The sequence below is a fragment of the Diplotaxodon limnothrissa genome, linkage group LG23 (assembly GCF_057381915.1).
Source record: "Diplotaxodon limnothrissa isolate DT_005_m linkage group LG23, D_limnothrissa_male_GT1.1, whole genome shotgun sequence".
Taxonomy (NCBI): Eukaryota; Metazoa; Chordata; class Actinopteri; order Cichliformes; family Cichlidae; genus Diplotaxodon; species Diplotaxodon limnothrissa.
In genome coordinates, this window is record NC_140617.1 from 41,105,203 (window position 1) to 41,127,229 (window position 22,027).

The 22,027-nt window shown below is 42.5% G+C and overlaps 2 protein-coding genes across 2 annotated transcripts in view; one reads left to right on the forward strand and one right to left on the reverse strand.

Annotated features, from left to right (window-relative positions):
• Positions 1-331: 331 nt before the first annotated feature.
• LOC146608682 (T-cell-specific surface glycoprotein CD28-like) lies at positions 332-2,787 on the reverse strand. The gene is made up of 4 exons (XM_085348946.1): positions 2,697-2,787; positions 1,591-1,890; positions 1,358-1,506; positions 332-465 (listed from the first exon to the last, which is right to left on the reverse strand). Exons 1-4 carry the CDS (start codon positions 2,785-2,787, stop codon positions 355-357), a joined length of 651 nt encoding a protein of 216 aa, XP_085205072.1. The 3' UTR covers positions 332-354.
• A 1,616-nt stretch (positions 2,788-4,403) lies between these two features.
• The window catches only part of raph1b (Ras association (RalGDS/AF-6) and pleckstrin homology domains 1b), a 40,130-nt gene continuing 22,506 nt past the window's right edge, over positions 4,404-22,027 (forward strand). Inside the window, exons 1-2 of the mRNA XM_085348672.1 lie at positions 4,404-4,661; positions 16,739-16,807. The gene's annotated coding sequence lies outside the window, so the exon portion shown is untranslated. The remainder of the gene's footprint in view (positions 4,662-16,738; positions 16,808-22,027) is intronic.

The following is a 22,027-nucleotide window of genomic DNA, read 5'->3' on the forward strand; positions in this document are numbered from 1 at the left end:
CTGTTTCGACCACAAAGATAGGGGTTCCCAATTACATGTATGTGTGTGTGTGTGTGTGTGTGTGTGAGAAAAAGAGACAGGCAGACTTAGTAACTGAAACAGGAAGTGAGCAAAACCAGAAACCCAGAGTGTGTGTGTGTGTTGTTGTTTTTTTAGTTTTAATACAGCCATTGCTTTAAAGAAAAATGCTACTTTTGCTGTGTAGGTACAGATTTACTACAGTGTTGACAACGAAATATGAAAACACAAAAAACAAACCTCACAATTATGTGTTTGACAAAAATAAGCTACAGCGAGGACAGCCTGAATGTTTAGGTCTAAACTAAAGCTGTGCAAAATGATCCGATGAAGTCATTAGAAGTGTCTTTGTATATTCTGAAGACCTTTTTTCTTCTTGCGGTCCCTGGGCGCTCTGGGTTTTGTGTTCATGTAGTCACTCTGGTTTTCTGTGTTCTTCAACTTGAGCTGCAAGACACGTGAAGAGAGATGAGCAACTGTCTCAGAGACAGAAAGGGAAACGAATGTCATACCATGTTAATGGAGAACACCTTCAATTTGAACATTTTAAAGAAAAAAAAATCTTCTTCATACTATGCAGGGGGGGAGGGTTGTGCCTTTTTTCCTAAAATCTGACAAAAAGTAGTCGATTCTAAAATGTACAAAGGGGTTAGGATTTGTCTATTGGCTGTATAGAAATGTGTAAAACTAACAAGAACACAACAAAATGTTTCTCTTACAGTTGATAAAAGACGATAAATGTTGAACATTAAATAAATATGCCAAGGTTAGCAGACCGTATCGGCCCTAACAAGGCGTTGCCACAGTGAAAAGCTCTGCGTATTTGATTTGGCAGAATTTTATGATTGATATCTTTCCTGACCCAAATACCGAGGGATTTGGTTCTCCTCCCAGTCTTTTGTGTGTTAGGTGAATATAACACACATGCATCTGCCGTTGTAGATACATCAAAATCAATGTATTTTTTTTCTCTGACACAAAAAAATCTACTTGTTTTTGTCTCTTTAAAACAAACACTTATGAAATAGTCATTTAGAAATAGTGTTACATGATAGTTCATCCCCTGCAACACCTGCAGCGCTATCTGCAGCACATGTAGCAGAGTAGCATCGGAGCAAATTCAAATGGGTCGTCAGTGTTTGTGTGTGGCAGACTAGCAAACCTCAATGTTTCCCTGTTTTGGCGTTGCTGTTGTGTATATTTACATGTAAAGAAAGTACATTTTCACTCATAAAATTGCAGTATTGGCCAGGCTTCAGTAAACATTAAGATAATTTGCTACAAACGACTGTTTTGAGCTCTATTTTTTTCTCTTCCTTGTGGATCAAGGATATCTTACCCAGTTAAACAGTGCAATGATGGTGACTGTTACACCGTAGATACTGACAATTGCAATCACCATTATCCAAATCCATGGAAATTCTGGGCATGTGTTTGGTTCGACTCCTGTGGGATTGCGTGGGGGTTTCGGGCACTGGTGAGGGAATTCTGCAAGAAGCATATTCAGGAAGTGTTTAGTGTACTGCACTATGAATTACAGACTGTTTAAAACCTTTTTTAGGACTCTTTTACCTATTACAAGCACAGGATCGCCATCTTTTTTCGTAAGAGGAGGAGGGTACGTCCTTGTGATGTTGCATCTGTACAGTTCTCTGATACTGTGTCCTAATTTGACTGTGAAAAACCAATGTGATCCATTTTTGTGCAGTTCCACAGCGTCCCACTTCATCCCAGTGCAATTCTGTTTGCACGTATGGTTATAAATCATGGTTTTATTTTTCATTAGGTAAAACGAAATTTCTTCATCCTTGGGCAGTATCAACGGGCACGTTACAGTCACGTTGTCATTTGAAGAGTCATGAAGCGTCAATCCTGGAGAGACAATTGTGAGAATTTGTGTGATCATAAATGCCTATTACACGTGGCATGTTATACTTTAAAAAAAAATCATTTGTTTGCTTTTTTTTTTCCAAAAGTTAACTTCATCTAAGGCTTGGAAAAGTACCGCCAGTAACCAGCACCAAACGCTTGGCAGAGGCTTCATAGAGCCAGAGCTCCTGCAAAGATTCAGACATTTGCATTTAATTCCCCTTACTGAAATTCAGGCTTTGAAACCAGTCATTTCAGAGCAGCTCCTCCCCCGCATGGAATTTGTTTGATATCAGCACATTTACCTCTTTCGGCCAAACTCACATTTCACATGAAAAACAAGATGTGTGATACAAATGGCAGACTTGAGTCAGACGTACATTTAGCACTGTAACACATGAACCACATGCAGTTTTGGTGACGTATCCATCTGTTGCATGGATATATGTTGAAACACACGCTTTCTGAACTACGGCATTTGTCGATTTAAGGACGATCTCGGGCGCCACATGGATAAATGTGTGTTGTTTTTAAATTTAACCCCTATGTGTTTTATGTGTCTTAACCACAAAACAAAACAAACTCGAGAGCGGCTGAAATCTCAAGCCAGGATATGTACTTACACAACTGATGTAGTTCAGCAATCTAAAGGCATTAAATACTCAAGTACTACTGCAGTACTCAGAGTTTGAACCTCAGTGTTTACAAATGAAAACAAGCAATTTTGTTGTCCCTACGTATGCACAGATCAACCTGCAATAATTAATAATAATAATGCTCATGGTGTAATCATAATAAAGTCCGCTTACCGCTCCAATCACAGTTGGAGTCACTTTGATCCTGAGTACCATACGATGACTTGCAAACCAGAAGGCACATGAACATCCATGAAATCCTCATTTTCTGCAGCAAGAGCGGGAATTTGCCTCCAGTAGAATGATGCCCCCAAGGCTTCCCCTCATCACCTAAAACCTCCGAGCTCCTCCAAGCGAACCTGCACAAAAAAAAATCTGATCCGTTACTCCGATAACATCACGCACGTGTTCTTTTGACTGCAATGCCTTCGATCCTCTCTGCTTCTGACTAAAAACACTCCCACACAGTGCAGCAGTGACTGAGGCTCACAAACACACCCTCTCTTGACAGAAAACATCCTGTGGCGAAAAAAAGAAAAAAAACCTGCCTCCTCCACTGAAGTTTCTGCTGTTTCCCAGTTTGTGACCTTTTATGCCATCAGCGTGCTTAACTTTAGTCTTGTTGGTCGTGTAGAGCGAGCTAAACTCAGGTTTTGTGTTTTAAACAATAACATGGAACGGGTGTTAACATTATCCTACTACAGTTCAGATTTTAATAAGACTTGTGCTGCTCCTCTTGTGAAGGCGGAGCGTTCAATGGTGCGATGACCTTGTTTCACCTGAGAAAATTTACTGAACAGGATTTTTTTTTTAAATTTAAATGCACTGGCAGGTACTGAAGTGGTTCGTGTGAGAGCCAAAGTGTGATTACAGGAAAGGCTGACTGGCAGAGAAAAAGGCACTTAGGAGAAGTCTGTACACTGTATGAGTCACAGTCTGTGTATGGCACAGTCAGTGACACAGTTACTGTTTTAAGGAGGGAAAAAACGTGTGAATGTGCTGTGCCATACAGGTTTCTTGTCAGTACATTGTAACTGTTTCCTAAAAGGGATTACCAAGACCTGAGATTCATTTTTTTTAAAAAGCCGCACATCCACAGAAGCTGTAATTTGGGTGCAATGTATTCTCTTGTCCACTAGATGGCCACATAACATTTAAATCCGACCCCAATCTTCTTCCAGCGTAACAGGTTATGGGAAATAGTTATTAAGTTGCTTTTCTTTTTGTATATGCAGATAAGCATAGCTTCTAGGCATTAATAGGCGTTAATGGCACAATGGTAACTATTTATTTTGTTTGACAATATTCACATGAATTAGGAATTTTAACTCAAAAGACGACTGAGAGGCTGGAAGGGTGGACGGATTGGGAATGTAATACATCCATATGGATAAAAATAATCCCCTAATCTGGAACATGCCCCCTATGTCTGATGGTGGTGGTCGTGGCGGCTTTAGGTGGGTACAATTAAATCGGTGCATTGTGGCCGCCTCAGACTTTTAGATGTTTCACCTGAATTTCTCTTCAGACGCACTGAAAAGCGTAATTATTTATTATTATTATTATTATTATTATTATTATTATTATTTAATAGCTCTTGAATGCTGATGTTGCCTTTACAATCTGTAAATAATAATACTTTAGTGACCGACCCTAGAAAAGCAAAACTGTATAGCCTGTCATTTTTATTTATTTATTTTTAATTTAGGGGCAAATGATAACTTTATATTGAAGAATTAAGCATAAAACCATGCTTATTGGCCAAACAGAGGAGCTTATCGTGTCTCCTTTCGTCTGCCTTTTAGCTATGCCATTCCTCGTCATCTCTAATCCACAATATTCCCGGTAGATCCTGAAGGCAACGCTGGATCCTGGGCTGGACAGGAAACGACGGAGACGCGCAGCGTGTCTCCGGCTGAGAAGAATGGAAAAAGGGGATAGAGTAGTGGACTCTGTGTGTTCGTGTAGACGAGGGCAACGCGTGGAAAAAAAGATGAGGATAATGGGCGGAATTTAAATAGATTTTATTTAAAAATAGATAAATACACATATCAGGAGTTTCCCCTCTCGCTGTGGACGTTTACTCCCATTGGAGCGCAGACCAGAGGAGAGGAGCCTCTTTGTGAATCCTGTTTCACTGTAAGTGGATTTTTTTCCCCCACCTCACTACTCTGGCATTTTAAAAATGATATCCCCCTCCCCTTCCTTCACTTCTAACTTATTAACTTATACAGAGAAAATGTCAACCATGGTAGGGAATAAAAAAACCTAAATGTCAGTTAATGTTTCCAGCCCATCCTAGACTGTATCCTCGGGGAAAGGGAACGGACGCACTTCTTTAAAAGATGAACCGCTAGATATTGGGAAAGAAGACATTCACTTGTGAATGCGTCGTTAGCTGTTTGTTAAAGTGTTTGTTGTGGTAGGGCGTTTGTTTGAATGGGAGGGGGGAGGTTTGTGTGCCCCCCCCCCTTTATGCGGCCATTGAACGCTGCTTTTCTTGGGGAGGAAGGGTGTGCGGCGTTTGCGCCGACTGGGAAAAGAGCCGCATTTTTTTTTTTTTTTAAATGGGAGTGCCAGCTGAACACGAGCCCGTTACTGGTGTGATGTTTTGTTGCCAAAGCTGAACCCTGCGCCTCTGTCGTGGACGTCTACAGGTATTTCCAGCCTCATTTTCATCCTCTGCCTTCAGCTGAACAGAAAGATGTGTGGCTAGTCTCCACCCTGTTTAGCGGGGAGGAGGCTACAATGGCCGACGGTATTGTCGCGCTAATGTTTTTATCTTCTTTTTTCCCCCCTAATGAAATACGATAGTTTACCTAAAACCAGGTAAAATGAGGGGGAGAGGTGTGTTATTGTTGCTGGTTTCAGCCCATTGTCGCCTGCCTCCCCACTGCAGCTCATGGGCACAGCTTTAATTCCCTTTGTTGGGTGACGCCGCCGGCAGCAGATTGGATAAAACATGCAGCCAGTTTGACCAGTGGCTATCGCCAGTTTTATGCTAGCATCCACCTTAGCTAGTGGACACCTTGGTGTGTGGGTGGGGGGATGAAGGGGGAAAAAAAACTAGCGCTGTTCGTGGAGTCTTAGTTGAAGTCTGTGGGAAAAGTTAGAGCTCAGACACATGTTGTGCTTACACTAATTTAGCTTCATAACAAGCCTTTTCGCACGCATGGCTTTGAATTTTTACTCTTACAATTAGCTTGCAGCCAGATGCTAATAGTGCAAAGATAATGAACCGTTGACTGGGAAGGTTCAAAGGTCATTGGCAGAGGCTGGCTGGCAGACGTATGCCTTTTTCTTTTAAAAAAAAAAAAGCATGTTACCAAAGCCAATTGAGGACAGCTTTTTTCCCTTGTTTTTTTCTGAACACACAACAAAAACAAGCAGCATTTTTCTTTTCCAAAATGAGCCACTAAAGCAGCCCCCCGACAGTCTTTATTCCCCACAGTGGCTTTATAATAGACCGTTTGTGTCCTTAAGGCACGCCTGATTTGCATCCACAAAGCACTAGACTGGAAGTACTATTATTCCGGGCATTGAGACAGTGCAGCAACAATGCAGGCCGTTTGCTTACAGTGCAGTCAATGAGTTGAAAATAACTACTGGACTTCTGGTTTCTCGCTGTCAGGCACATACATGCCTTTAAGGATGGGGATTTTTGGCAGCAGACCAGAGTCAAATTTCACTCCCTTGTCATGTCAGTGACACAAAAGCAGTCCTGAAATGAATGATGTCCAAAACACATCTGGAAAACCCAGCATATTCCTTTGGGCAGTTCAACTGAGGCTCTGTTTCCTGTTATGAATGTGCTTCTGGAGAACTTAATTATCAGCTGGTTATGTAAAATGGAAGGCCCAAAAGATATTTGTTCTGTTGTTTTGGATGTTTTGGGTGGCCAGCCACATTTTTTTTTATAGCTGCAGCAAAAAAACATACACAACCTGTTTAATTCAGTGTTATTATTCATGTCAAAGTCATAACTATAAACAAAAGGAGGTGTTCTAACACAAAGGCTTGTGTCAAGAGAAAATTAATGCAGACTTTCATGTTGTACTATGAGATGGTAAACTTGCTTCCAAAGCCACAGTGTATTGGCAGTATGGCATACTGCTTAGTAATAAAAAAAAAAAACCCACCAGTTGTGGATTAAATTTTAAACCATGTTTTAAGGTACTGTGTCATTTTACTATCCTTGTTTTAAAGCATTTTTTTTCTTTAACTGCAGTGCAAGCTGTCTTTTTGGAGAAAAACAGGACATAGTGAGAGAGAAGGTTATATTTTAGAAAAACCATCAGCTTCCAACAAAAATATAGAACATAAAACACGTTTTCCTATTGGTCCATGCTGTCTTGTTTTGCCAAAGATGAAGGGGGGGGGGGAAACCTCTTATGTTTTTCCCCTGCTGTCCCTCTGCTGCTTTTCAGCCTTTTTTATTTTTTGCTTGATTTCCCCAGGATATAGTTGATTAGATGGGAATAACAGTTGTCAAAGAAAATTCAGGCTTGAGGATTGATCTCCAGAGACGGGAAAGTTTTGAAAGCTATTCTTGGCGTGTATGTGTGTGTGTTACCATCTCTTGCATGCTCGTCCATTTGTCTGTCAGCACTTTTCTGGGTCTGTCGTGCAAGCTGCGACTCATCCATCCATCCACTCACCCGTGTCCCCGAGCAGGAAACTTCCCTGCACGAAAGCTCAAAGATGGTGTAAGTTTACCCAGGTTGTGTTACAGCCGCAGGTGTAAGTGGGTAATGGAGGGTCGGGCGGGGTGGATGCCACTTCAAACGTATCTTTCAGCTGACCCTGATGGAGAGCTGGAGGGGAAGACTGTAACCCGATGTAACCACGCCAGTAAGAGGCACCACTGCTCGGGTTGGACAGCCCAGAGTAAACTTGAAAAGGCCACCAGCTGCATCGGAGACTTGCCCAATGATCCCAGCAGGATGCCTTGTTGTGGGTGTGTTGCATTTGAGTGAATGCGCAGAAGGAGAAAGTGTGTAGGTCTCATTCCACTTGGGTGTGTCCCCCCTCCTTGTTGCAGGCACGTGGGCTTATCCTCTATAGGGCCTTGTTCTGGTAACATTTTGCTGACCTTTGGTGACAGCTGCCCCTTCCATTTACAGACAAAGACAAATGGCTAGCCAGCCTGTCTGCAGCCTGCAAACACTCTGCTGTTCCAGATAGCAAGAGGCTGTGCCTGTTAGCCTTTATATAAATGTAGAGACTTGTGTCAGTGCTTTCTTTGGCTGGAAATCAACTGAGATTCTGATCATATTTTCTTTTGTCGATTGTTTTTTATTCTCTTACATGGAAATTGATTACAAGGCCTTGCATGCTTTAAAACAAGCATAGACTCTTACTATCTCAAAGCTCAGCACTCAGCTGTTGTAGCCCACCTGTGCTACAGCAGCACATAGACAGTGCAGCCTGCTCCCTGTATGCTGTACTACTAATTGGAGGAGGCAGAAGGAGGGCATCAGCCTCTCCTCCTGCTCTCCTCTCGGGTAGTGCGTGGTCTTGGTCCTCGTTCGGCAGCTCAAGTGCACAGACAAAATACACAGCTATAATTGACCTACAGTCGTATCTCTTTTCCATGTTGGGTCTTATCTGTGCTAATGGATGAGTGCAGTATCACGAGTATGCATTTTTAGTACGGGTCAGTTCTGGTGGGATTTCAGCTCTTAAAGGAAAAGCGCACTCTGAGGCGCTGAAGCTCACGCTATATTCCATCAATCACAAGTCAAGGAAGCAGCAGCTTGATTTATCTAAACCGAACTTTGTATTTGAACTGACGATGCCTTTTCTCGGGAAACACTTGGACCCCTTCACTTATTGAAGGGGGAGGGGGCTTCAGTAAGTCATGATGTGTTTTGCTTTGTAACTGTCGATGTGTTTGGCAAGACTGTGGCTGTTCCTGAGGCCAAAGCATGTCAGCGTGTGATGTTGACGAGTTTGTTGTAAATCCTGCATCAGATCTTTTTTCTCAAATGTTTTTTAATCTATATGGCAGATTTTAGATTTTTGAAACCATTGTTATTTATAGCCAAGTGGGCAAAAAGGGTAAGTTTCCTGGGATTGTTAAAAAAAAGATTGCATTGCATTATTCGATAAGCGGGCAGATGCTTGCCAACTTTTGTTGTTTCAAAGGGCAAGTCACTGAGACCATGCTACTCTGGTTAGTCTATATAACTACTTAGTCTTTATGGTCACAGAGCCTCTTTCCTGACCTATTTCCGATATTTCATCTGCTCTGCTATGATACGTGTTTAGCCTTTTGTATCCTTCAGTCATTAATTGTCTCTTTGTTGTTGCCTCTTTTACTGTACAATTTGTTTAAGCAGCTTATGCAGCTATTAATCACTATGACTTTGACAATGGCAGGTGGCTGATTCTCACAGCTGGGTGGCTGGTGGCGACCCCGCCTCCCCTCTTAACTGTACTGCAGATGGTTTATTTCACTGCTTTGTTAACTTTACGTTGCATTGTGTAATGGGGGGGGGGCATTTGGGGTGGAGCTTGTTTGATATTTTTCACATTCTGCAACCGATTGCAACTTGTGGTGATTAAATGGTTGCCCAGAGCTTGAGGGTGTTGGACACGTGTATTGCTGTATTATCAGAAACAAATTGCTTGTAATTGCCAACTTGACACAATTCAACGACAGACTGATATCAGATCCATCTTATGGCAACATTTATGGCAGGTTTTAGTGAGAGAAATTCATCTTATTGATTAAAACAGATATTGACAAAGTTTAACTTTGAGCACATATCTTGCAATTTAAAAAAGATAAGTCACAATATATCTTACTGCAATACTCTCTGCAAAATGCTGTCACAAATATATTGTATCGGGAGTGAAGTAGTGTGATAATATCGTATCGTAGGGTGATTCCAAAGGCCACAACAGTCACGGGACTGTTTGATGGATGAGATGGCTGGTCTGTGTGGATGGACAGCCTTTAGAAGTTCATAATGCCTCTTAGACAAGAAGACAACAAAAAATGCTTCAGACGAGCGGGAGTAGTATGAATACTGTGCAAAGTGCAGACTTGGAGTGACGTATGATCTGTCTGCCCTAAAAATTACATATGGAAGGAGAAGGTGGATTTATTTCCTACTCGGTGCATGTGAAAGCAATTCACAATTTTGCAAGTGAATTAAATTAAACAGTCAAATATCTTTTAGCAGCATGATTTCTAGCCTGGGATAAACATCAGCAGAGCCATTCAGTGTTTCCTCTCTGCTCCCCGTCTGATCAGAGTTCACTTGGTTCTCATGAAGCCGTGACAGCAGCGTGCGTGTCCTCGTGGTCACGTGCATGCAGGCTTGATGTGTTTGTTTGCATTCTAGCTGATAACTGTTCAGCATAGATGTGGTTTGAGAGGTTTGAAGCATCGCACGCAAATGCAAACACATTTCATCTGCACCGTGTCCCTTCACCCAGCTGTGAAATGCCTTCCTTTTGGGCCTGAAATGTTTAGATTGCCTCTGTTTGGAGGAGCGCACGCCTGCTTGTACAGTTGCTTTCTAACCATCGACCTCCGGGTTACATACCAGGGAAATCCACTGAGGATCTGGGTTTATTTACCACTTTGAAAACACTAACAATATTGGCATTATAAGACTGTCAGAGAAAACCAAGGATGTAGTTACAGCAGATACAGTGTTCTTTCTTGGAGTCTCCTTTGGGAGGTAAAGGATGGCTTTGCATTGTGATGGAGTGTCAGATTTGTGTGTATGGTTACAGTGGCAGTTGTGGTATGTCTGAAGCATTGGGAAAAAAACAAAATCTTGCTGCAAATAGAAAATATATTCCAAACTCAGGCATGCACGCGATTTAATTTGTCATCCACTTGAGCTCCAAATAGTATTCTGCTCCAAACACACACACTGTTAAAATCTGATAAGTTGGTTTCATATTAAAAGAAAATGCAAACTCGTTGCCTCAAAATTATTAAATAACAGCAACACCGCACACCCAAGGGAGACAGAGAGGCGGACAGTTGAGACCTTGTTGCTTAATGATGTTTTAGTATAAAAGAACGTACTTTGCATTTACCAGGGGGCATGCATCAAATAACATTTAACTTTATTTAAATACAGCCCTGAATCACTTAAATATCTTAATTGAATTGAAGTTTATTTATAGACCACTTTTCACAGACATGTACTCACAAAGTGCTGTAGAATTAAAATAATAATTTAGGAATAATAACATTAAAATGTAACAGAAAATCAGAATAGAGTTGATAGCAAAAAAAACTTAAATGCATGTAGATTGATATCAGATGAGCAAGTAAAATAGTTTCTGAGCTTTGTGACATCGCGTGTTATCTTGCTGGAAGCAGCTGTAAGAAGATGAATGCACTGTGGTAATAAAGGGATGGACTTGGTCAGCAGCAGCACTCAGGTAGGTTATGATGCTTAAATGATCCTCAGCTGCTACAGGGCCCCAAAATGTGTGAAAAAAAATATCCCCTACACCAACATACTGTCACCTTCAGCCTGAACTGTTGATACAAGCCAGGATGGATCCGTTGTTTATGCCAAATTCTGACCCTATCGTCTGAGTGTCTCTGTAGAAATCAACTCATTCAACCAGGCTACGTTTTATTTCATTGTCCAGTTTTGGTGAGCCTGTGTAAACTGTAGCCTCAGTTTCCTGCTCTTAGCTGACAAGAGTGGCACCCAGTGTGCTCTTCTGTTGCTTTAGCCCATCTGCTTCAAAGCTGAACACGTTGCGAGTTTAGACGCGCTTCTGCTTACCTTGATTATAACAAGTGACATAAATTTTTAGCCAGAGAACTGGCACTCACTGGGTATTTGTTTTCAGTTTATGAAACATTCAGACTAGTCTGTCTGGCATCAACTGCTATGGTCAAACCCAGTTAAATTAACTTTCTTCCTCATTCTGTTGCAGAGTTTTAACTTCAGCAGGGCATCGTCACCATGTCCACATGCCTAAATGCATTCAGCTGCTACCATGTGATTGGCCAATTATCTATTTGCATTAACAAGCAGTTGAACAGGTTTACCTGACAAAGTGGTTGCATAGACTTGGAAAGTATCACTATGAATAGCTTAATTAGTTTTTAGAAAGTTTTGCAATATTTACATTTGGTTTTAAGAGACCATAAACTCAGGTTTTCTTCTGTTCCTGTGACCCATACACCGCACGAGTACAAGAACAATGGGTTTATAATAATTGTGAACATTTGGTGGCCTGTTGCTAAGCTGAACTCTCACAAACACTAAAACCGCAGTACACATCCTGAGAAATCAAAGTCTAAACACAACATAAATAACATCATGATTACAGCACTACTAAATTATAAATTTAAAGTTAAACATTAACAGACTCACAAGTCTCTGCTCTTGCAGAAGAGTTCTGTACAGTCAGGCAAAAGTTATTAAATGAAACATGTATTTACAGCTAAGCTGCTCAGTTTGTGGGCAAAATGTTCACATAGGCATTAGTTAAGTGGAACCCACTAGTTTATATTAAGTAAGGATATTGTTTACATTGCATACAGTAAAAGCAGAAACAGATGCACCCCTACATTATTGAAATGCTCCAACTCTTTCAAGTGTTTCTGTTCAAGCAGCAAACAAGCAGCGCAGCAAAAACTGGGGCTTAAAAGTCCTGCTTTACCATTAAATATGCACTGTAGCCTACTTTCCCTTCTCAGATGTTGTAGCTACACCCTCCTCCGTAATCATGAAAGTTACCCCAGCTCATGTCTTTTTAGTAAGTAACTACTCTCTGCAAGTGGTACTTACAAAAGGACTGGAAAGCAGCCTGTCCTTGTCTCATTGCCACAGGGCTCACCACACATCCCCGTGACACTTACTTCACAATTATACAGGCTGCCAAAAAGACTTTGGGAAGTCAAAGAAACACCTGTGAGGAAGAGAGTTGAAGGAGAGAAGTAGCATATGGAGGATGAAGACAGATGAGAGGGGTTCATGAGAACCTATAAAATATCAGTGGAGCTGATGTCATATGAAATACGACAGCCTGGAAACACTGAGGTCAGTCTTCCTATCCTCGCGTCCTTTGCCAATGTCTGGAAGTCACTTTTTCACAACGCTTGGCTTCAGTTTCTGCATTACTGTACCGACTGATCTTGGCAGGCTGTTCCATTTTTTCCTCCTTTTTTTTTTTTTTTTTTTTTTTTTTTTTGTGCGTGTGTTAACATCAGGGTTCATGTAGGACACTGAAGGAATCTAGAGTTTCAGTTAGTAACTGCAGTGACCTACAGCTACAGCGCAGTGAGTGAAAACAGCCGTGCTCTGTGCGGTAAAAGTGGATTGACACATTTTTCTGAGAGAATCCCCGGACGGTTAGTCAAACCTACAGGCTTAATCTCACAAAATAACGTGTGTGTGTGTGGGTGGGTGCTTGTGTGACTGCCTCTTGGCAAATCTCATTCACTAATACCCCGGCAGCTCAGCAAGGGAGCGCAAGCGCCTATTGACTGCATCTCTGGGTTAAGTTCGTGGCTGAGTAGCTTGCTAATCTCTCTCTGCTCCGTTGATCTTCACTCTCTAGAGAGTCCTGATTATTTTGACCCACGTGCCACACAGTCAACCATACTCGGTGTATGAGTCGAGAGCTGCCCCTGAGATTGTCACCGCAACATGCCTTTGGGGTGACAGGGAGGGTCACTGTCATGTTTGATTTGTCAGCTTCACCCCTCACTGCTTTTTGGTCATCCCCATCAAGAGATTATTCAGATGAAATGGTGTAAATAAGAAGTGAGATTTCAGGCTTTAAGCTGATCAGCTGTGATCAAGCTGTGCTAATGATGAAGTCTGAGAGCTCGACACACGGATTTGTTTGCACTTAAATGACAAGTGTGCAAAAACGTTTTGAAACAAAGAGACATTTTGATCCAGCTGTGCGCTAACACAAGAGGCATTTCATCATGTAATTCTGTATGTGTGTGAGTGTTACATTACATTTGCCAATAAACCCTGTCGGCAGCTAGCCAGCCGGTGGGACCTCCATCAGATCCCAGTGGCCATCGTGGGAACATTCCTGACGCAGCGTTATTCCATAATTCCCACCATGTGTGGTTTTTCCAGAGCCCAGTGCTCACTGCATGGGCCGTGGAGAATCCCACAGAGGAGAGGAGATCAGCTCCTTGTAATTGCAACCAGACTTGGCCGTGTGCGAGTGGGTATTGCTAAAGAAGCCTGTGAGTGATAGTAACCACTGGGAAAAGCTGCTAAGCAGGGCAGGTTGTGTTTCTAGCTTCAGTAGAGTCTTGGTGCCGTAATTTGAATAAGGATTTAGCTGTTTAAATAGAAAAAGTAAAATTAGGGACCCACATGGGTAGTATTTTAATATTAGAAAGCAGTCTTCCCAGCGCCCTGTACTGAGAGTAAAAGGGTGATATGAATAGTTTTGAAGGTAGTAAGAAGGTAATTTGAGGTTTTTGGGGGGTTTTTTTCTTTCCCAGCCTCGGCTGACATAAAAGTTGTAATTTTAGTCCTGACCCACTGAGGAGGTCATGCTGGCCTCTGTGCAAGAAGGAAAGCAGCTACTTCTCAGAATTGCACTTGACTTGATCAATGCAATGCAGTTATACCATTACTAATGCCTTACCGGTGAGAATCGGCACTGGATCAAACCATGAAGGCAGCTGATTGATTGATCATCTGCCCTCACAAGAACGCTCGGGGTCCTTTGAGATCAGATGAAGGTGTGTATCTATTCTGCAACAGTTAAATTTTATACAGTAAATAAATTTTCCAGAAAATAGCTTGTCATCCAACCCACACGAATGAGTCTAATGCTTTAAAAACAAAAAAAAAAAACAAAAAACAAGTAATCTCTAGTTTGTATTGTGTCACCTTGACATTTTGTTTGTGAAGCTGAGGTTAGGTGAGTTGATAGGTCAGCGTGTGATTATATACCACTACAACCAGAGCAGATGGGGCCTGACTAGTGAGACGCAGCAAATTCTGGATACCAATGCAATGTATTAATCTTATGTTAAAGTTAATGTTTTTACACTGGATAGCGTGCTGCTTTGAATGTAGTGGTGTTGTTTTGTCAACACCATTCGGCTGTTTAAATATGACACAAGTTTGCACGTAGTCCACCAAAACTTTGAACAGTCTGCTTCAGCTGTCTTTGTGTGTCAAAGTTTGCATGTCAGAGTCAGATTGTTGCTCATGCTGGAGTCACAGATTGTGGCTTTGATATAGTTACCATGAAGCGTAGTGCACATGTGTCATGCATTTATCCCTGCCCTCTAACTCATTCACCCGCTTGCTCATTTCACCTACAACAATCTGAGTCTTTATTTCCTGCTGTGACATCATCACTCCATGCTCTCCGACTGCACTGCCCTTCTTCCCACTTCCTGGCCCGATAGGAAATGAGCCGCCCCAGAGGAGTGCTGCTAATCGGGGAAGTGTGGGTGGACAAGGACACACCTGTGTCCACTACACTGGACTCTGTGTTTCCCCTCAGTCTGGTGTTGAATGGCGCACCAAAGTAAAGCACATAAAAAATAATGAAAGGAAAAAAAAAATCTGCTGATGTTGTTGACAGCGAGGCACAGAGCACCTTTTTGGGACAGTTGTGGGGGTTTTTTGTTTGGATTTTTTTGTAGTGCCCAGTTAACAACTTGAGTTTCCAGTCAAAGGAAGACAGTGTTTGTTGGGGAGGTTTCTTTGTTTGCTTTTTTTAATACACTGGGTCCATAACGGCACACTTACCTGACCATTTTATACCTCTCATAGCAACATCTGTTTAAATGCGTGGTTCAACAACAACACTGTCTGTTCACATCAGAAAGACCCTCCTCTTCCTCCATACAGTGCATCTCCATCATAACTTGGTCATGTTTGTCTGTGCATGTGACGCAGGCCTGCCTTTGTTTTCAGCCGTGGAGCAGCTGCCCCACCAGCCGCCGTGCTGTTGTGACTGAAACAACTGTGTGTCCCCCCCCCTGCAGCTGCACAGGCCCGTGTGTCACTGCCGCACCTGTTCAATGGCCCTGTGTTGACTGAGTGATATCACATGTCGACTGTGTGCAAATTACACAGAAATGGTGGGGGGAGGGTGATCTGTAATTTGTAATGTTTTTTATTGTTTGTTTGTCTTTTTAAGATGCAAGTGTCAGTAATGCCGTGCATGTGCACAACGCACCCATGAGATCTTTCATCCCCTTTAACACGCTTCCCTTGTTACATGAAGTCTGTTTGCTGTGAAAACACACACACACACACAGTTACACAGGTCAGGTTTTTTCCTCTTTCTGTTTTTGCTCCCGGGAGGGGCCTCATGCTGTGGCTCAACAACAGTTGGTGCGTAGAAAAATGAAGGAACAGCTGAGACCAGCGGGAATAGCCATAACATCAGCTGCCGGCCTCTCTTTTTCTCTCTCACACACACACACACACACAGTAATGCACACCAATATACAGCATTTATATTTCCTGTCTTGCTCAGCATGTTCTAACCTTATACTACCATTATTTTTATTGTCAGATTATGATTCAACATCTAGATTGATTTTTAGATCTTAAAAAAGGGGGAAAAATGGGCTGGTGTGACTCAACGGTGTTGCGAATGAAATGGTTAAAGCCTAGTCAGCGTTGTCGCCGGTGACTGGTGAGTCACAGTCGGTGCACACCTAAGAGTTTTGACAAGGTTTCTACTCTGACTCACGCTGTGAAATGATTAGCCTGTGGCGGTTAGACATGCTTATTAGGTTTTAGCTGCGCACGTGTGTTCATGCGTGTGCTGGCGGGAAATGCTTTGTAGTAAAATGAAGGCGGACTCCACAGCTCAAATGTCACATTGTTAATCTCGCCGTAATGATGGAGAGAGTTTTTGATGGAGAGCGAACCGCACTTGATTGCTTTCAGAGCTTTATGATAAGTGTCTCTCTGGCCACGCGCGGCGTTTAAGTCTGTGCTTGGTTAAATCGCTCGCTCTCGAGCACCCTCCGGTTAATCCCCTGCATTCTTGTGACAGTGAAATCACCCTGCTCGTCTCCAGCTGCTGGCAGCCGTGCCTCTCGATCCTCCTGCAGCGCAGTGAGAGCAATAGGAGGCGATCCACAAGTTTGGGGTTTCACTGACTAATGGCTTTCGATGAGGTGACCAAAAGCGGGGATTGTATTTTGCCATTGCAACTCAAAATAGGCACTAAATCATATCTAATGGATTTTCTTCTTCTCTTTGTTTCCACAGCCCCAGAGTGAAGTGGCAGTGTCATCTGACCTTTAACCTCAATAGAAAGAAGGAAAAGCCACTTCAGAGGTAAGACTTCCTGTAAAGCAGAGTGACTACTTTTTGTGGGTTATAAACTCTTGAGTGTAGGAAAAAGGAAAAACTGTTATTGACGCTGCTGCCAGTAAGCTTTGCGAAACCTCTTTGCACACATCACACACGCAGATTGTTGTTTTTTGTGTTGGCGTAGCAAACTCAAAGAGAAGTTCTATTTAAGGTGGTTTCAAATGCCTGTTTTATTGCAGTGCCCCTGACATGCATGTCTGGCGCACCATGTGCTCAAACCATCATATCGCCTGTCGTGTCACTGGTTTACAGTTTTTTCTAAGTTAACAGTGTGGGGCCATGTTTATTTCACAAAGCTGGAGCAAGTGGGGGTGCACAGAGGGAGGCTTTGCCCCTCCTCAAAGCCTTGATTCAGAGGACCTTGAAAATCAAAGCCAAATCAAAGAGAAGTAAAGCCTCGGAGGATCTTGTCAGGGGAGAGTCTTCCTCGCCGAAGGAGATAATTCCCGATTTAAGTGGAACCATGTGAGTCGAGCCGCGGCTGGGGTCTGTAGTAAGAGATGCTCCTCACAGTAAGCTTTTATTTCTCTCACTGTCGCAGATCTGTGTTGAATTTGCAATCTGTGGTCTCAAAAGTTTCCACTCTAATTTACACTGAGATTGTTGACTTTACTCTCCCACCCCCACAGATCAAGTACTGTACTTATTTTCTGAAAAGTTGCACATATGCAAACTAATCTATTTTTAGCTACTGTGTTAACCACACAGATGTTAGTAAATGCACAGATGACTACAGACATTCACACCTCTGATTTTTTTTCCATAACTGGAATAAAACAACAAGATCCAGGAAGTTTAAGAACAGCTTTGTAAGGGGAAAAAAAAAAAAAAGAAAAGCCGCTCTGCAAATATTACGGCTTGCTGGCTGCTATTTTCCACACTGGTTTTTATTATTTTTGTTTATTGAAGTGATTCACAAAAACAAGCTAATTCAAATCTTCTGATCCCAGTCTGGTTGGGTTATTGTTGATTGCAGATGATTTCTGCTAGAGTGGGACACAGGACAGAAACAATCTCCTCTTTGTTGATGCTGTTATTTGTACAGTAATGCCCTTTATCCACTCATGGCACTGTCTATTACCTGAAGCCCTTCCAAATTTAGTACCTAATGTGTTTTCCATTTGTCCAAAGGATTGCATACAGTGTTCCTATTCATGTTTTTTTTTTTTTAATCAGATGTGAAAAGAGAGGTCTGGTCAATGTATTTGAAAAATGAAAAAATGTCTAAACAAAAAAAGGGAGGAAAATATGAAGAGAGAAAGAGCCAGACACAAATGTATGTGAGAGCTGGATATTTAAGAGGGCCCCTTGCAGAGATGCAGCCTGGGGCCTAAAGAAGGAAGTGTCCTCGCCCTGGAATTAAACTGTTCCAGGAAGTAGGGATGCTTTTGTGTCTGTCAGGGAGTGGTGACACAGTGTGTGTCACTGTCTTGTGTTTAGAGTGGGGCTGCCTCTAAAGTTCACACTCAGCTGTCAGTTTCCTTCCAACATGTCCATCACGTGCTTTGGGGGCACGGTTAACGAGTGATTGTTCTGGGTCACAGTTGTCTTGGCAACGCCTTCGTGGAAGGCGGATGTTCTTAAAAAGAAACGTCCTTGAAACAGTCTCTCCGACTTGTCCCAAAGACATGCAAGCTGCAGCCACGGAGACCTCTCTGAAATGAAAAAAATTATTTAAACGTGTGCGCGTTAATGACACAGCAGGAATGCAGGAGCTGGCGTGCCAGGAAGAGGGGTCTGTGTCATGAGAGGCAAACGCACACCAGCTGCAGGGGTTATGGACAGAAGCAAAGACCAAGGGAGACATGGGAAATGTAGTAACGGAGGAAGCCATTCCCAGCTGCCAGTGGGGTCGGGGGATGCATATGTAGTTTTTTCTCAGCCTTCGTGCAGGGTGCATCACACATGGCTGGTTTGTGTGTCTGTGTGTGTTTTAGCATGTGGTGTTCGTGCAATTTGTTGCACCCACTGTGGGCTTTTTTTTTTATTATTCCCTAACAGGTGGCAGATGTAAACGTACTGTTCAGCTTGACCGAGTAACCAAATGATAATGAAGAAGGAAAAATGATTGGCACTATAATGATTTCATTTGTCTAAAGTGGATGATTTAATTATGGAAAAGTACTTAAATGAGGCTTTTGCATATATCCATTTTCATTTTGGAGCCTGGGGTTCTTTGGGGGGCATCTGCATCTATTTTCATCAAAAATGGTCTGTTGTAGACAGCAGGCAATATGTTTGGGTTTTTTTTTTTCCTTTACTTCACCACAATGCTAATTTCTGGCTTTGCATTTTTGTTTTTTCACTCTACTTGAATAGTAGAACTCTAGAAGAAGCATCAGAAACCAAGTGTTTAGAGCATTTTGAAGGCTGACATTTTGGCATTGGTGGATAATCGGCCCATAATTAATTACATAAGTAAGAATTATTGTTATATTCTGCTGGAAGGGCCTTAAAGAATACCTCTAGGATATAGTGTGGCATTAAAAACTCCTACTCTTGATGAGTTCATGATGCAAACACACCCCTTTTTTATTGAAATGACTTGCCCCAGGTTCATATTTGTGTCTGAGCAAGCACAAAATAAGACTGCATGCAATGCCAACCAGCGAGCATCAATTCAACCAAAAGAAAACAAGAGAAGGAAATCGGTAGAGTGTTTACGCCGTGGCTTTGCAGCTCTTTATATGCTACCAGATCAATGGGTCTCATCTATTTTTTAAGCACTGGCTGTTTGTTTTTTGTTTTTTAATGTCTGGCTTATACTTCTCGACTCGTCAGCCTCTGCTGTCTGCTGCTGCAGTGCTGCATCATGTTTTACAAAGTTTGTGTGGGTGTGTATGAGCCCACTGCAGCAGACCACCTGAGCCCCTTCATCTATGTGTATGTGTGTGTGTGTAGTTGGAAGTGTTTGACGTAACCTGATCTCTTGAGGGAATGGACAAGACTATGGATTTCACATTTGGGCCGATGCCCTGAAGGAAGCAGGGACGCTGACACATCGTTGCTGTGTTTCTGTGTAAGCGAGAGTGACACAGACAAATAAGAAGAGACTTGCCCATGTGCGTGCTCGCTGCTTCAAAGTGACGTCAGCTTTTTCACCAAGCGCATAAATGACTATATTATGAAGTGCTGATCGACTGTATGCTTTGTGGTCATGGCTACAAACAGATGTTCAAACACTGTACTAACAATGTAGGTTGTTACAGTGTATGTGAGGGCTGTCAGCACAGAGATGTGCGTGTGTGCTTGTGTGTTGCCATGGCAGTTTCTCTTTGAATAGATGCAGGGCAGCTGAAATTTGGCTCGCTCTGATGCTGGTGAGCTGTTGAGTCCTCGCACCTTACCGCCCACCAGTGTGACCGTGCATTTTCACACTCCCTCTCTTTTCTAGTCTCACTTTCTCCTGCTCTTCCTCTCTCCATCTGTCTGCTTCTGACATCCTCCCCATCTTTCTCCTCTCTCTGTCCCCCATCTCTTTCTCTGCCCCTCCTTCCTAACTGGCTGCGTAAGCCGGAGTGGTTGAGTGATCCTGAATGCACTCAAGCGTGTGTGTGTGTGTGTGTGTGTGTGTGTGTGTGTTTCTTCCCTGCTTACAAGCTGTTGCTCGTGCTTGACTAATAACATGGGAGCTGTTGTTTCGGCCAGCCCCCCCTCCACAATCTAATAGCTGGCTCCGTTCCTCCATTATTATTGTACCCATCCATCATTCCTTCTCTGCTCTCTCTCCAGCCTGTTAAATATCTCATATAACCCCCCCACCCCCAACCAACCAACCAAGTAGTCCGTCCCCTTGATGTGCTTGCTTTCATGTGACACATGCCACTTCTTATTCGTGTTCTGTTTTTGACTTATGTTTACAGGACTGTCTCAACATTTGAGACAATGCTGAGATTTCGGTGCACATTTCCATCAACGCTATCTTGTGTTTAGTGCTGCCGTAGTCGTGTGTGAAAGAAGGCTGTAGCCCCACTAGTTTTAAAGCCTAAAATTTACCATTATGTACACAGGCCGTAGATTTAACATACAAGCGCGAGTTTACTTTTTTTTACATTTATTTTAGGAATTTACAGCTTGAATACAGGCGTTTGGATGCCTCAGGGCAAAATATGAAAAAAATACTTCATTAAAAACAACAATATAGAACGTAATGATGTGGTAGTCTAACTTACACATCTGGCAGTGCTGACGAATCAATCGACAGCAGGCGGTGGGAGTGTTAGTTTCATTTTCAGGTATTACTGGTGCTGCTGGTCATGACATCAGTATGTAAACACACCTTGTGTAGCATAAAACAGAAACTATCACAAGTGAGGCTTATTTCTATTTTGGCATGGCTCTTACTTTAATGTATCTTCCTTGTGTAGTGTACAGCTTTGAGTGTTCCCCATGCCACAAATAAGGAATGAGCTCCACCCATACTGTATGTCCCTCACCCCTTCTTAAATTAAACCTGTAATCATCTTGTCACAAGCTTTCTTCATTAACCTTTAGGGCTGCAGCCACGCTAAATTTTCCCATTCATCATGGGCAAACAAGCACAGTGTGTTATGTCATTTTCTGAGTCAGACATCACAGGCTACTACAGGTCAGCCAAGGCTGACAAACCAGCCACACCTAGTTGGACTTTTGGTCCAGCCACTCCCTTGTTCAAAGAGTTCTTTTACTGGCACTTAGAAGTTTCCTCTTTTCCTTCTTTTTACTTGCATAATGCCCACATGTTGACGCAGGGATGGCAGCTTCTGGCTTTCATTTCTCGTCTCCTGGTGTGACTTTGTATATGAAGGGAGGGGACCGGGGGTAAAAAGGCAGGGCAGGGACAGAAAGCAGGGATGGGAGTGGAAATGAGCAAATAATCACCATCTGCATGGCAAATGCAAGCCTGGAAATGACACGCACTCGCACATTTACAAAGAGATCGTATCTATTTTTTATATCTTAAAGGTAGTGAAACCAAGCATTTGTCTGCTCCAGGCTTTGTTCTTTGACAGAAGACCTTATTTCAACTGTCAAGCCACAAACAAGATTACAAGACGCGCTCGAAAGCGCCTATTGCCTTCAAACGGCTACAGGATGTCATTATGATATTTTGACACTTGGCTTTTCAGCGTGGTGTTTTTACTGTGATGACACAAACACATGCATGTGTGAAAGGTGAATCATAGTCTGACAGGTTAGAAGTGC